This window comes from Mandrillus leucophaeus, unplaced genomic scaffold (genome assembly GCF_000951045.1).
Source record: "Mandrillus leucophaeus isolate KB7577 unplaced genomic scaffold, Mleu.le_1.0 Scaffold145, whole genome shotgun sequence".
In the NCBI taxonomy this organism is placed as follows: domain Eukaryota; kingdom Metazoa; phylum Chordata; class Mammalia; order Primates; family Cercopithecidae; genus Mandrillus; species Mandrillus leucophaeus.
Window position 1 is genome coordinate 2,479,479 of NW_012101421.1, and position 15,293 is coordinate 2,494,771.

At 35.3% G+C, this 15,293-nt stretch overlaps 1 protein-coding gene across 3 annotated transcripts in view; it reads right to left on the bottom strand.

Moving 5' to 3' along the window:
- CCDC178 (coiled-coil domain containing 178) overlaps positions 1-15,293 on the bottom strand; it is a 542,262-nt gene that overhangs the window by 316,131 nt on the left and 210,838 nt on the right. For 2 of the 3 annotated variants that reach the window (XM_011974388.1, XM_011974389.1), the window contains exons 16-18: positions 7,328-7,390; positions 5,268-5,429; positions 3,593-3,706 (exon numbers count right to left, since the gene is read on the bottom strand). In XM_011974388.1, coding sequence (XP_011829778.1) covers positions 3,593-3,706; positions 5,268-5,429; positions 7,328-7,390 — 339 coding nt within the window. The remainder of the gene's footprint in view (positions 1-3,592; positions 3,707-5,267; positions 5,430-7,327; positions 7,391-15,293) is intronic. The other variant, XM_011974390.1, reaches the window with a different exon arrangement.

A 15,293-nucleotide genomic window follows, 5' to 3' on the forward strand; every position in this document is an offset into this window, starting at 1 on the left:
TCATGCTGCTATAAAGACACATGCACACATATGTTTATTGTGGCACTATTCACAATAGCAAAGACTTGGAACCAACCCAAATGTCCATCAATGATATACTGGATTAAGAAAATGTGGCACATATACACCATGGAATACTATGCAGCCATAAAAAGGATGAGTTCATGTCCTTTGTAAGGACATGGATGAAGCTGGAAACCATCACTCTGAGCAAACTATCGCAAGGACAAAAAACCAAACACTGCATGTTCTCACTCATAGGTGGGAATTGAACAATGAAAACACTTGGACACAGGGTGGGGAACATCACTCACCAGGGTCTGTCGTGGCATGGGGGGAGGGGGGAGGGACAGCATTAGGAGATATACCTAATGTAAATGACGAGTTAATGGGTGCAGCACACCAACATGTCACATGTATACATATGTAACAAACCTGAATGTTGTGCACATGTACCCTAGAAGCTAAAGTTTAATAATAATAAAGACAATATTGACTTTCTTCCCTTTCCCACAGCCAATAATTCACTAGAGATAGAAATGTTAGCAATAAGAACTTTCATGGGGAGATATTTCTAATTTGGAAAAAGCCCTAAAGTCTCCAGTCACACATCCATTTGTTTATGCTGAATACATACTAACTTGGGGGTAAAATTTAGAGGTCAGGTAGGAACAAATGTTTTGGTCTGTAGATTGCTCCCATCTGCAGAAACACAATACTCTCCAGTAGAGTACAAATCCCAGTCTCTACTTTGTAGAAAAGGCAGTGGGGTTGAGGAAGCAATCAATGGGTGTTACAATGCACCGATTACCGTACTATGCATTGTATTTGAATTATGCATTTTATGACTCACAGTAGCAATATGATGAATGTTATATCCATTTTACAATAGGAAATCCAAAGTAGTCTGGATTGTACAGCTAGTTTATGTGGTGATGACTGGTTAAACACTAGATTTCTCTGACTCCAAAGCCTTTACTATTTTCTCCATACCAAAACTGGCCCTTGCTTTTTGGTCACTGCTGCTAAAAGAAATTACATGAGATTTTAGTATACTTAGTAGGTATTGGCATGCATGAGTTTTGAGATTGGACAGAGGGGGATTCTTGCTACTTGGGAATTTAACCTCTCTAAACCTCAGCTTTTAATTTATAGAAATGCAATACTAAATACTTTACAGGGTTGCTGTGAGAATCCAATGAAATGATCTGAGCCATGTGTTTGCCCTTTGTCAGCACATTGAAATCAACATTAATAAATGACATTGATAATAATTAATGAAGCTCATAAGAGGTAGCTGACCTGCCTGACTTCTACTGATAACATTGGCTGAAGACAATACTCACGCTGGGAAAATGATTTTCTTCTCTGCTCTGCATTGACCCAGTCATTTTTCACTGCTCTAATAATCACATCTTCCACTTATGACTCCTAATTCCCAAATTCTAGTGTGCAAGAAGTGCCACTACCAAGGATACTCTCTTAAGTATACTTGAATGTATTTAAGCATTTGCCTATTCAGAAAAATCCACAAAGTCCTGCGTACCAGACAGGGATGGAGGTGTTCACTGTTATGAAGTCTACACCAAATATAGCCCATGAACCCTGCAATTCACTCACTTCATTTTTTCTCAGAAGGGGTGAAGTCTACTCCCTGTCCATAGCCTCACACACTCTCAGTCATCTTCCTCAGAGAGGCTATACTCTCTTTCATCTGAAGATGTGAACATAGTGCCCAACAGACCTAGTAGGCACTGAGGTCATGCATAAGACAACAGCATTAAACTTGCAGTGCTCTTGGACTTTTCTCTCCTTGTTTTGGCTACAAAGTAAGCTGACTCTAACAGTCAAGTTTGGGTTCTAATCCCATCTCTATTGAAGAAGTGAGTCTTGCCTTTGCCCAGCTGCTATATTAAAATATTCTTGCTATACAACTCGGTAAAAAAGGGAAAGAGATAGATGGACATGATATAAATAGGAAGGGTGACTTTTCAGAAAATTGATGAGAGACACTTAGTGCCTGTAGTGTGTGAGAACATCAGGAGGAAAGGCAAAGAGGTATGTACAAGGAGCGTCCCTTGGAAGTGATGAGGATACCATTATAGTTCTGGTCACAGTGTCCTTTACAAAATGTAAATAAAAGTAAATTATTTTAAAATTTTTTTTGGCTCTTGAACTATACTTCTTTTATAAGCTGTGACTCCAATGGGGCATCACATAATTTAGAAACCTTCTGTTTTAAGTTCTCCTTATCAAAAGCAAAGCCAGTGGAGGTCTTTTCCCTGGCAAACAGAGTATCATTTTACCATGTAAAGTCAATCCTTTATTTTATCTGACAACTAAATAAAGGCTTTGTGTACAAAACCAGTAGTAAGATGAATGGAAAAAGTTGACTTTAATTGGCTAAGTGAAGATGATTTCTACGAACAAAATCTTAGTAGTAGTTGGCTTAAAATTTAAAGAATTATGTATATGTTTTTAAATTAAATTGTTGTCTTTGGGAATATTAAAATTTATAGTCAAATTATGATACAATATTAATATTAAAATAATTAAATTACATTAGTGATTCTAAGTTCTCTATCTGAAAAGAAAATGATCACTAGTTTAAGCATGTTTATATTAAATGTGATATTTTATAGTTTCAGAGTGTCAGATTGATGATTTGGGGTTAAAACAGTAGATACACGTCAATAGAAGATTCGAGCCACTTAACAAAAGTGTAATCATGCTATTTTTTGTTTAATTTTGACTTCTTTTTCTCCTTTTCTTCTCTTCCTTCCTTCCTTTCTTCCTTCTTTCTTTTCTTTCTTTTCTTTTCTTTCTTTCTTTCTGTCTTAGTTTGTTTAGGCTGTTATAACAAAACGCCTTAGAATGAGTACTTTATAAAAACCATAGAAATGTATGTCTTAAAGTTCTAGAGATAAGCAATCTAAGGACTAGGCAACAAACGATTTGGTGTCTCATGAAGCCTCGCCCTCTGCTTCAAAGATGGTGTCTTCTTCATTCATACTCATGCGGTAGAAGGGGCAAGCAAGATTCTTGGGGCCTCTCCTGTAGGAGCACAAATCCCAACAAGCTGTCATAATCTAATCACCTCCCAAAGGCCTAGCCTCTTATTGGGGATTATGTTTCAACATATGAATTTTGGGGGAACGCAAACATTCAGACCATAGCAATTCTCTTTATCTTTCCTTCTCTCCCTCTGTTCTTTCTTGTTTTCTTTCCTTTTTATTTCTTTCTTCTTCTTCATTTTTTTTTGTTTGTTTTTAATCTCCAAGTAAAAAGAGACAGCATGGCAATCACAGAAAGCAGTAGACTTCTGCATGAATGCAATATCAAATTTTCCTTGTATTTATCCTGATTAGGAGCTATGTCCCTGATAAACTAGACCAGTGAGAAAGATACTGCAAGAGAAAGTAAATGAAAACACAAGGACTCTATGTGTGCTTTTATCCCTCGTCAATTTAGTACAACCAATAAGAAATGGGACACATTCATTTAAAATTAAACTTGCTTGAATAGTTTTCACTGACATACATAAATATATAAGCTGTAAATTCGAAATTAGATTTTGAACTGAAATTCTTACCTCAGTTTCTATTAGTGCATCAAGTGTTTTCTTCCCCTTTTTTCGTAATTTTTTCTTTACTTTTTCCACCTTTCTTCTAATTAAATCTTTCTGATCAAGTATATTATTAAGTACCTGGAGGACATTCAGATATTAAGATGTGCAGCATTTGCAACCCAATTATCTCATTTAGGCCAAATCATACTAAAGTGACTATTTTAATAACAACAGCATTTATTTTGGCAAATAAAGGAAAAGAACCACCACACATGAATTACAGAAATATACTGTAATATCCAAAAATCTCAATATTCTATTTGCATTACATGAGAAAGCCAAAATTTAATGAATTTTAGTTAAGTAACAAAAATAAATAAGCTTACACAGAAAGTATGAATTTTTGTTATAATATTTCTTTTAATCAAAACTAAAACTCCAAATACAAATAGTAAGCAATCACTACCAAAAAGTATATAAAAACTTATTCTTCCTTAGTGTGTGCTAAATTATTAATTCATATAATTTATTAACTATTAAAATATAATCAAACCAAAAATGATTACTGAACTACAAGAAGACGTAAAACCATGGCCGTTATAAAATAACAGGAAACAAAAATCATTAATCTTTTCTGGAATTCATTATTGTACTCAGACAACCTCACTTAGGCTTTTGGTGCAATTAATAAATATCCATCATTAACGTAAGGTGGAGCCATCATTAAACTCATTTATCCACTAGATGTTTGTACTGGTTATACCTTCTTTGCAGGAGCATAATGATAGCATTTAGAAGCCCTAAATAGAGTGGTACTCAGAATTTGTTGTTTCCATGCTTCGTGACCTTATACATGTCACTCAGGCTCTTCAAGCATAGGTTTTCTCAAGTCTTTGATACCAGTAAACTCCCTCTTGCCTATTTCATAGGAAGACTTTGAGGCTCAAAATAAACTTTTAAAATAGAAACACTTTGTAAATCACAATTTTAAGAAATAAACACATTTTGAAAATTATCAAAGACTAAAAATATAAAGTCACATTATTATTTGCAAAGGAAAAATGTTCTGGTGCCAAAATGGCTCAAATAAATATATGTATGGCCTCCCTGCAGGGAAGGACAAGAATGTATAACTCTTGCCACACCCTCTAGTTCTCCAAAAGACTAATGACAGGATTAATACATGTTTTTCAACTAAATTTTTCTTTGGGAAGGGCTAGTGATATCAGTTACTGTCATAAACATGCAATTTCGAAAATATTTCATCAACATTTGCTTTATTTTTCATCCTAGATGTCTAAACATCTACATGCATCAAAAATTTACCATGAAAATGTCCAGATCCCTTACATTTTATATGCAAATAAGCATAACTTTAGCATTTCATTAAGAAGGACTGAAGACGTTGAATTAGGTTTAACATAATGAATGTTTACACCAGATAAGTCACTACTCACGCACTTGAAACCTGCTTTTCCCAAGTACCCTCTAAGACTATGGGGTTCTAGATAATAGCATTAATGGTCTTGCTATAGAGTTTCACTGCAGATCAAGTTGTGTGGTCCTGAAACAGTTACTTAGTTTGCCCATACTTTTCCTATGTGAAATCATAATTTTCCAAATAATAATGTCAAATCACTTGTGTAAGTTACTAACATATATATATTTCTGCACATTAAGTTTTGGATTAAATGCTTACAGCAGAATGTTCTTTGTAGAGAGTTCTGATTCTTTCAGCTTCATCTTCCAGTTGAAGCACAGGTTCCTGTAGTTCTGCCAGTGATATGGCACATATTGCCCTATTTTTAAAAAGCTCTTTCCGCTCAAGTGCCTGGACTTCGTAAATGGAATACAGTTTTTTCTGCCAGCAAAGATTTTAAATAATTCATTCAGTTATTAACTTAAACATTTATTGAGCCTCTTATTCAGTGACAGGCAGTAATATTTGTTGTTATTTGAAAATCAAACAATACAATAAATATCACCATAAAAAAGATACAAATGCAATACATATATTACATATATAATATTATATTATTTATAATATATGTATATAATATATGTAATATATTATATATAATATAATATGTAATATAATATAATATAATGTATATATTTTTTATTTTTTGAGGCAGAGTCTTGTTCTGTCACCCAGCCTGGAGTTCAGTGGCATCATCTCTGTTCGCTGCAACCTCCACCTCCCAGATACAAGCAATTCTTCTGCCTCAGCCTTCTCAGTAACTGGAATTACAGGCATGAATCATGCCTAGCTAATTTTTGTATTTTTAGTAGAGAAGGGGTTTCGCCATGTGGCCAGGCTGGTCTCGAACTCCTGACCTCAAGCAATCCACCCGCCTTGGTCTCCCAAAGTGCTGGGATTACAGGTGTGAGCCACCACATCTTGCCAAGTGTAATATATTTAACGAGAGCACAGTTATTGTTAGAATGAATGAGAGAAACACTTTAATAGACAATAAAAATCAAACATTTAAAAAAATATTTCCCAGTCCAAAATGTGAAAATCAATCATTCTTACATAAGGATTGGAGAACACCAAGTTAGAGAACACACTAACACCACATTGTGGAATATATACAAGTCCTGCAATATAAGACAAAACCAACTAACAGGAAGTTAATAACAAAATATTAAACAAAAAGGTCTCTCCAGTTAGACACTTAGAAACAAAACATATGTATTGAAATAAATTAGGAAATTTAGTGTTTTGAAACATATAGAAGCAAACACTGCTTCTATGTTTGAAAATGCCAAATTTCATAACAGAAAAAAAATTACAAAATTTAGGTTTACTTCAAAGAGAAGCAGAGGTGTAGATCATCTCTTTTGGGCCAGGCACGGTGGCTCACGACTTTAATCCCAGCATTTTGGGATGCTGAGGTGGGAGGATCACCTGAGGTCAGGAGTTTGAGACCAGCCTGACCAAAATGGAGAAACCCCATCTCTACTAAAAATACAAAATTAGCCGGGCATGGTGGTGCATGCTTGTAATCCCAGCTACGCAGGAGGCTGAGGCAGGAGAATCACTTGAACCTGGGAGGTGGAGATTGTGGTGAGCCAAGATCGCGCCACTGCACTCCAGCCTAGCGACAGAGCAAGACTCTGTCTCAAAAAAACAAAAACAAAAATGAACAAACAAACAAAAACACTGAAACCGTTTTGACTCTTGTTTTTTTTATAATAATAATAATAATACAAATTTCAAATATGTATGTATTTCTAAAGGGGAGGGATTCTAGAAACATGGCATGGATCAAAAAACCCAATCTGGATTCCAAAGGATATGCAGGTGGTAAAGATTTTAAAAATTCAAATTGATTTTGCCAGCTTACATGCTTTATTTTCAAAATCTTTATATGGAAGTATCATAGCATATTTTTCTTTCAGGGTTAAATAAAGAAATCCAAGTGAAAGACACTAAGAGTAAAGAAAACATAACATCATCACAAAGTAAACTAAAGAGTCAGACACTTAAAAATAAGATCCCACTGCCCTTTTACTAGACTGGCAGAAATTCCCATTAAGCCACAAAATGAGATATGGGTATGGGAGGTCAGTTTCTTTATGCATGATCAGACACTGCTGGTTGTACACAGAGGGCAACTGTCATCAGCTAAGGAGAGAAAACTGCTGGCTTGCAAACCAAGTAGTGACAAGATGCCTCATTACAGGCAAATTTAAAATGCTAAGTAAAATGCAAATTGAAGGAAGAATAAAATATTAAAACCAAATTAGTATTACCTGAAGCACCATTCCAGCAGCCACTTCACCTCGAGTGAGTTTTTTCAGGAATTCTTCTCTACCCTATATGTTAGGAAATTTTTAAAATGAGGATTTTCTTCATAAAACATCAAAAACATTTTTAAAAACAATTGCTAATATAAGATACCTTTTTAATGTTTCAATATAAAATATTAATTATAATTTTTTATATGTATTTTTAAAATCCTGGTGTTATTTGAGGTAAAGTAATGAAGTGGTACAGCACCAGGAATTAGACTACAGAATTTCTATCTTTTCAGTTTGCATTTTATAGTCCTAAACTTAAAAAATCAAAGTAATAAGAAAGTGAAACAAAGTAGTCATCAATTTCTCCTTTTAAAAACTATCAGTTTGTTTTTAATATTACTTTCTGGAATAAACACAATCAACTTTCAAAACAAGATAGATGCAAGTCAAGTGTGAAGTGTGCAAAATAAGAGCAGCCTCTCCACCTGGCTAGAGCAATTCATTGTTGTTTTTGTTTTTGTTTTTTTGTTTTTTTAATCATATCTTTAAAGTTTGTGGAGAAAAAAAATTTGGAAAAATCTTTTCTTTGCTACCTGGAGAAATTGTTATAAATTGTTCATAGACTTGCTTTAAATTATCACACAAAACCAGAATTGGAAGTAGTTCATAAAGTTCCTTCTCTCTTAAAATTACATCTTGGAACCCCTGATTTGAGGGAGGAGTTGGCTGGGATTTAGGCTGTCCTCCAGATTCAAAAGATATATATATATATGTGTGTGTGTGTGTGTGTGTGTGTGTGTGTGTGTGTGTGTGTATGTGTGTGTGTGTATATATATATTATATAGTTTTGCAAGGAGGAACAATAAAATTTTAGAAATGTGTCTGATACCTCTACTTCAATACTGAATCCCTCATCATATCCCAGGGTCTATAGAGACAATACAAAGAAGCCAGCAGTCCTCTGCTCTAACACTTCCTCTACTCAATATAGCAAACCAGTAAAATTATATTCACCTCAAGCAAAAGAATAATTCCAAAGAAGGAAACATGAAGGTGCCAAATAGAGCAGTAACTCTGATATATCATTTTACTTAAGGATATATCTACATCTAAAATGAATTTACACAATAATACGTTTCGATCATGTTAAATAAATTAGCAACCTCTTCTGACATGATAGCAGATACAGCATAGGTTTTCCGTTTGTTTATTATTTAAGAGAAATGAAACAAAATTTAAAAGGGTTTTGTAGACTGGAGAAAAATATATCATATTCCAAAATACTAGATTTGACCTTTGTCTGAAACTAATTGAAAAATGTGTATGTATGGGCATGTGTGCTTTTGTTGGATTTCATGTGTTGGAGGAAAGACTTGGTGAATGAGGTGAAGCTGAAGAAACAAACAACTCTTAGATTACGCAGAATCTTCCGGGTACATTAATAAAATTAGTGAAGAATGGTAAGCAAAGTGTGTGTTTTAGATCACTCTGGTTACAATCTGGATTGATTCATTTGTGTTTCCTTAATATTCACTCATCCATTCATTCTTTGAAGTTTTTTGTGTGTGTGTTTTTTTTAATTGTCAACTAGTGAGAAAGCAAGTTATGATTGAAATGAATTCAAGTCACTTAAATTGGATAAATTAATATTGTTCAAAAAGAACTTGTTGATATATGGCTTGCAAAGAACTGCAGGCAGTATATGAGAAATTTAAATAGATAAGAAGTCTGAAGCTGCAAGAATAAGACACTTGTATTTCTCTGAAAAGAAGGAAGATACTACATTTGAAATCTGTGTATCTATACAAAACCAACTTAGCCTGTTACCAGTGGACAAATTTGTACACTGCATGGGCAAAACATCTGGAGCTTCTGTCTAGCATCTAAAGAACTTTTCCAAGTTCTGTTTTCTACCATGCCCCCAAACCTCTGTGATCCAGACAACCAGGTTAAACGACCAGTCACCAGGAGAGAAAGTATTTATCACTGGCTGGTCTGCCACTTGCATACAAGACCCAACGCCACACGGAGTGTTTCCAGGCAGATGCTCAAGGCCTTCCTATAATACTGTCCTCCTTACAGGAAACAGTCTACCAAAAGCACTGGGAAAATGCCAAGAGGCTAGACAGTTTCTGGAAGAACTACTGAACATTTCCAAAACACCACAGAGTACCCCAAAGACTGATATAGGAAGAGATCTGATGGTCGAAGGTCTTAGATTACAGAGTCCAACATCTGAGAGAGGGGATTTGTTTTCCCATCCTATTATCACAGGCATTGTTCCCTGTAAAGCAGACTCTAGAGTGAAGTTTAGTGTATAGGATACTTATTAGGGAGCATATTTGGAATCTACTCCTGTGGACAGGAGAGGAATGAAGCAGGATTGGACAGAGACATAGGCTGAGCTACAATAGACCCCCGACAACAACCTCGATCAACCCCTCAGCAAACCACGGGCAAGAATGGACCATCAGATTTCCCCCAAGTTGGACTAAGGTGGCAAGGCTATCATTCTATTTTTATTGGTCATTAAATGTGATCTACCTCAGAAATGAGAATGACCTTAACCAAAGTAACTGAGATGATTCCCGAAGCAGAATCTGGGCAGTTACATTCACCAAACAATATAAATGCCATGGGTTCCCTCAATGATAAAACTACCATTTGTACTGCTCCTAGTAATGATGGCTAAGATACATTATATGCTTTTGCGTAGAATTATCCTGTCTTAACTTCACAATGAAATCCATAAAATAGTTATGATTGTCCTTTTAGAACATAGGAAAACTGACACAGAAAGATTACATAAATTGATCAAGCACACAAAGCTGACAATTGATGGAACCAGGATACTAATTTACACAATCTGACAGAGGGCATCTCAGTGACACCCAGATACGCAGGAACCCTCAAAGTTACAGGAATATTTAATGTAGAGCCTTCTGACTCTCATGTGCCCCTTTTCTTGTAGGGCCTCTTTTAACACGAGGCTTTCCGGGCCAATGGGACATCTCTTTGAACTCTAAATCTTAGCCACCTATAGCTGAGATTGAAGAACCAAGACTTTGGGTGAAAGGGTTCCAATTAGCTAGTGATGCCATTGTTGGCTCTAAAATGGAATCTGCTAGAAACTTATGAGCTCCTGGGGAGACACTAACTTTCATTATTCAACATGAATTATGTAGCTGCTGAGAAAAAGCCAGGGTTAAATGAGTTGAAATTACCAAGAGGAAAAATGTCACAAAAACTGTAGTGTGGTCTGCTTAGTGAAATACTGATTGCCTATTGGGCAAAATCCTCTAACCCAAGGCTATTTTATAATAATGTGTTGAATAGCTCATGTAATTTATTGAATGCCATACTGAGAGGTAAAAACAGAATGGCTGTATGAGTGCTCAAAAGATGGTCTCCACTGAATATGCACCACTTTCACACCATGGCAAAGTTGAAAAACTGTAAGTGGAACCATATTAACTCAGAGGCTGTGTGTGAGAGTGTGTGTGTGTGTGTGAATTATCATATCCATTAGTGAAATAGCTATTATCCCCTTTCAAATATGATAAAATTGAGGTCTAAGGTCATGGAATTGATCACAGAACCAGTCTTCAAACATGTATCAGCACCAGGACCGCCTGCTACCAGAGCTTGGACACATTCTACAGCTCTTCACAGTAAGCTCCCTCCTCTATCTCCCTGGCTGCTAGCACTTTGTCTGCTATATAATATTTGCCAAATGAATAATTTATTGAGCGAATGGGTTTATGATTAACGAACAAGCTTGCTTTTGATCTCTAGGCTGGGAATTAAACTGTAAAAGTTCCAGATTGTTTCAAATCAAAAATATGTTGTTTTCTTAAGAAATATCTTTATATGAGGAGAAGCTCAGGGCCCATTACAATGTCACAGTCACATTTATATATAGCATCTTTGAGATGGATAATACAACAACGCCTTTGATACATTTTTCCTGAGATGTGGAGAGATGGGAGAGGTGGTAGAAAAGGCAGCAAGGTTGATTCTGACCTAGGATTGCGTGCAACATATATTCCTAAAATATAAATACCTGAAAAAGCACGGAAGGAAGACTGCCTTCTCCAGAAGCATAGCCTGTGGCCCAGCTTATGCTAAACGTTCAAGTTCTTCAAATTTTTGCCGATTCATTGTAAAGGGAATGAAAGCCCAGAAACATTGCTACTTAGCAACTGTTCCAAGAATGGATTCTACTAAGGATCATGGATAGAGTCTAAATCCACTGGATGAAATGTGTTGGAAGAAAATAGCCACGTATTCTTAAATATCACTCAATTGATTACTTATTAATTACGATTGGGAAATGAATACATTTCTTGACCATACCTTTAACCAACTGATCAAACTTAATATCACTAATAATGAAACAAACATAGACCATGTGCTTGTGGACACAATATTATACTATTATAATTACGTAATATTCCTCCCAGAGGTGTTTAACTTGTATCTAATTATGAAGAAACAAAAAGATAAATCCATATTGAGAGAAATCCTGCAAAGTAACTGGCCTAGACCCTTAAAAATGTAATGTAGTGAAAAACTACTTTTTTTAAAAAATGTAGAGACTTTTTAAAATTAAAAGGGACTCAAAAGTTATAACAGATAAATACAAAGCATGGGGCTCAATGACATATACCAACCAATTGAATTAGAGAAATTTGCATGTACAGACTATGCATTTGTGCTCATTATCTAATCATTGCCTCTTAGCTCCAAATCTGTTTTTAACTCTGATCTGTGATAACGGAGCTGGATCCTGTGAGCGGTTTCCTTTTGCAGTTTTACTTTTGGAGGAAAGCTAGGCATAATCAACAGAGGGCAGGGGACAGGCAGGCAGAGTTGCAGCAGCAAGGGGCCCTGTGTCCTGGTTCCTTGTTCCAGTGGACCGTTGTTATTTTTTCCATCCTCCTGCAGAACTGCCACCAGCTGGTGTGTGGGGAAGTTCTCTGCCCACAAACTCCATTCCACCTCCATCAAGTCTCTCCAGCAACTCGCAGGTAGCTGCTGCTGAACCCTGTGTTGAGACACAACCACACCCTCTCCAATAAAGCTTCACTCTGCTTGGGAGAGGGCAGCCTCTTCCATGCTTGTTCCTTCTTAGGGTGCTTTCTCTCAGCCCTCCAGGCACTGGCTGCTGCCTACGTTGGCTATTCCTGTGTTCTTTAGAACAGAGTTGGCAAACTTTTTTTGTAAAGGGTCAGATAGTAAATATTTTAAGCTTTGCAGGTCATAAGGTCTCTGTCACAACGACTCAATTCTGGTTTTGGAGAAAAAGAATAAAAGAGATCAAAGGATCACTTTGAAGAGCTTGGAAGAAGGCTGGAGCAAAGGAAGTGACAATATCTCAGAAGCTGGAAAGAGGGCACATTAAAACAGTCACCTTTGACCTGCAGCCTGGTTTTAGCAGTCACAAACCAGAAGGTGGCAGCAGAGAGCTACACTGCTGGAATAAACTCCAGTACTAGGACAAAAGACAGCTGAAAGGATGAACTGTCAATGCTGAGTTCGGAAACCCACGTTCAAAGAGAAAAAGGGAGCAAAGATCTACATAAACAGATCTAACATCAGAATCAAAGAAATGGCATCAGGTTAATTTCCAATGACAGAGAAGCACTAAGAGCAAAGTTAGAGAATTTAGGTTATGTAAGGTTTGAGGTCAGGAAAGGAAGACGGATACTTTAAAAAATTACAATCTTAAAGCAAAAGTTGAGATATGTTTAAGTGACTATGGGCTGGACTGAATTAGTAGGACCAGGTATCTCTGGCTATGGTTGTGCATTATTAGGATACATTTTGGTAGCCAGGACCCTAACAGAAAGTATAGGTGGCTGTCCAAACCGGTTCTATCTGAAAATAGGACATGACACTATTTTATCTTTCTTTTTGTATGAAAGTATATGTGTTTTTGGTGAAATATTTTAAATTACAAAAAGAAATAATATAAATATTCAAATCCACAGATATGCATTTTGACTTTTTGGTCATTTCTTTTTTAGGTCCTGAACTTAAAGTTATTATCACTGGTAAAGTCAGTCTACCAAGATCTTTTTCATCTACTACAGAAGCAGAAGTCTCATTAATTTTTAAAAATTCTACATTGAATGAATTTCTAATTTATCTTAATACTCATGGATTGAAACATTATTCTATTATTGAGAAATCTGTGTATTTTAATTTTCCAATTACATGTTGTTAGTATATATTCATGGTTTCCATAAACATTTACTGAGTATCTGCATAAGCAGCGTTTAAGCACTGGAATGCAGCAGTGTATACAAAATAAACAATTATTGTTGACCTCATGAACCATGTTTTCAGTGGCTGTTACGTTAACTGTTAATAAACGTCCTTAAACCTGCATGTCTGTTGGCTTTGTTCTTGGTTACTTCTTTAAAGTTGTATTTTTAGAAATAATGCTACTGAGTTACAGATTATGAATGTTAGGTTCTTTATATCTATTAATGAATTGCTTTCCAGGAAAGCTCTAATTTATACTGAATTGGATACTTGAGCACATACGAGTTGTTATAGCAAAATATCTTTACCAGTATCAAATATCAGTTTTTATATATGTAAAATTGGGATAACACTTTTTTTCACAAAACAAGTATGGGAGGTAAAAGAAGAAAATGTATATAAAGTAATATGCTTAAGGCATCACTCATATTAAGTACTCAACAAATAACTATCATTATGTTCAACGTGTTATTTAGAACCCAAGCATTTATCACAATTACTGGGAGACAGACTTAAGAGTAAAATATGTAGGTAAGTTGTTAAAGATTGGTTTTTTTACCCTGAACAACAAAGGTAGCCCCATGCTATAGGAGTATTTTTATGCTACTTATCCCTAATACCTTTAAGAATTTATTATTTGTCAGGCTCCAGGTTGAATGTTTTATACACAACATTATGTATTTACCACCCAAAGGTACCATATAGATATTGTTACATTTATTTAAGAGATGAGAAACCTAGACTAAGAAAAGTTAAGCATATTTTTAATATTCTTAGAGCAAATAATTAGCATAACCAGGATTTGAATTAAGAAACATCTGACTCTAAAGTCCATACTCTTTCAACTGAACCACATTTCCTTTGGAACAGGAAGAAGAAAAGTAGAAACAAAGTTCAGATAATTAAATGGAAATACTGAAAAGTCAACTTGCCATCTAATTTCTGACAAGCAAAGCGCTAACCCAGTAGAATGGAGAAGGAAATTATGTTCCCATATGATATTTACAGCAAACCAAATAAAGTTTTATTATATTCTCAAATGTTTTCTACCATCAAGATCCATAAATGTTCAATGGTTTACTTCTATCACATTTTCCATGTTTATTTACTCCCTCAAATGTGTCAGGAAAAATGAACTTTTCTGATGCTTGACTAAGGGGTTACCTAGCAGCCACTGTGGTACTTTAATCCTGCTGTACATTCACACTATTTCCGTTTTCCTTGTATTCTCCTTTCCTTTTTCCTGGCAACCATTTCCCACTAATACCGATTAGACATTCCCAATATTATGATTAATAGCAGCTTCCTTTTCATTTAATTTTGGCAAAGTATCCTGCATATGAATGGAGTGGAAAAGAATCTTAGTAAATGAAGACCAATGAAACAAGCAAAAAATACCAGATCAAAGTTATAATTATGGAACAGAGAGAGATAAGGAAGTGATTATCCTAGAAATGTTCAGCATAAATAACTGAGCTTCTAAGCTGCTTAACTCAGAGAGAAATAAGAAAGTGTAGGGAACTCTTAATTATTAATTAAAAAGAAATACAATTTTATCAAGAAAATTTAGCTTTTTTTAGTTCAGAAATCTAAGGTCAATTACTTTTGTAGGTTTTTTCAGCATATTGACAATATGACTAACTCCCTTATTAGTTTGAAAAACCAAGAAGCGATGGTCAATCTTGGCTATTACTTTTACTAACCTTCA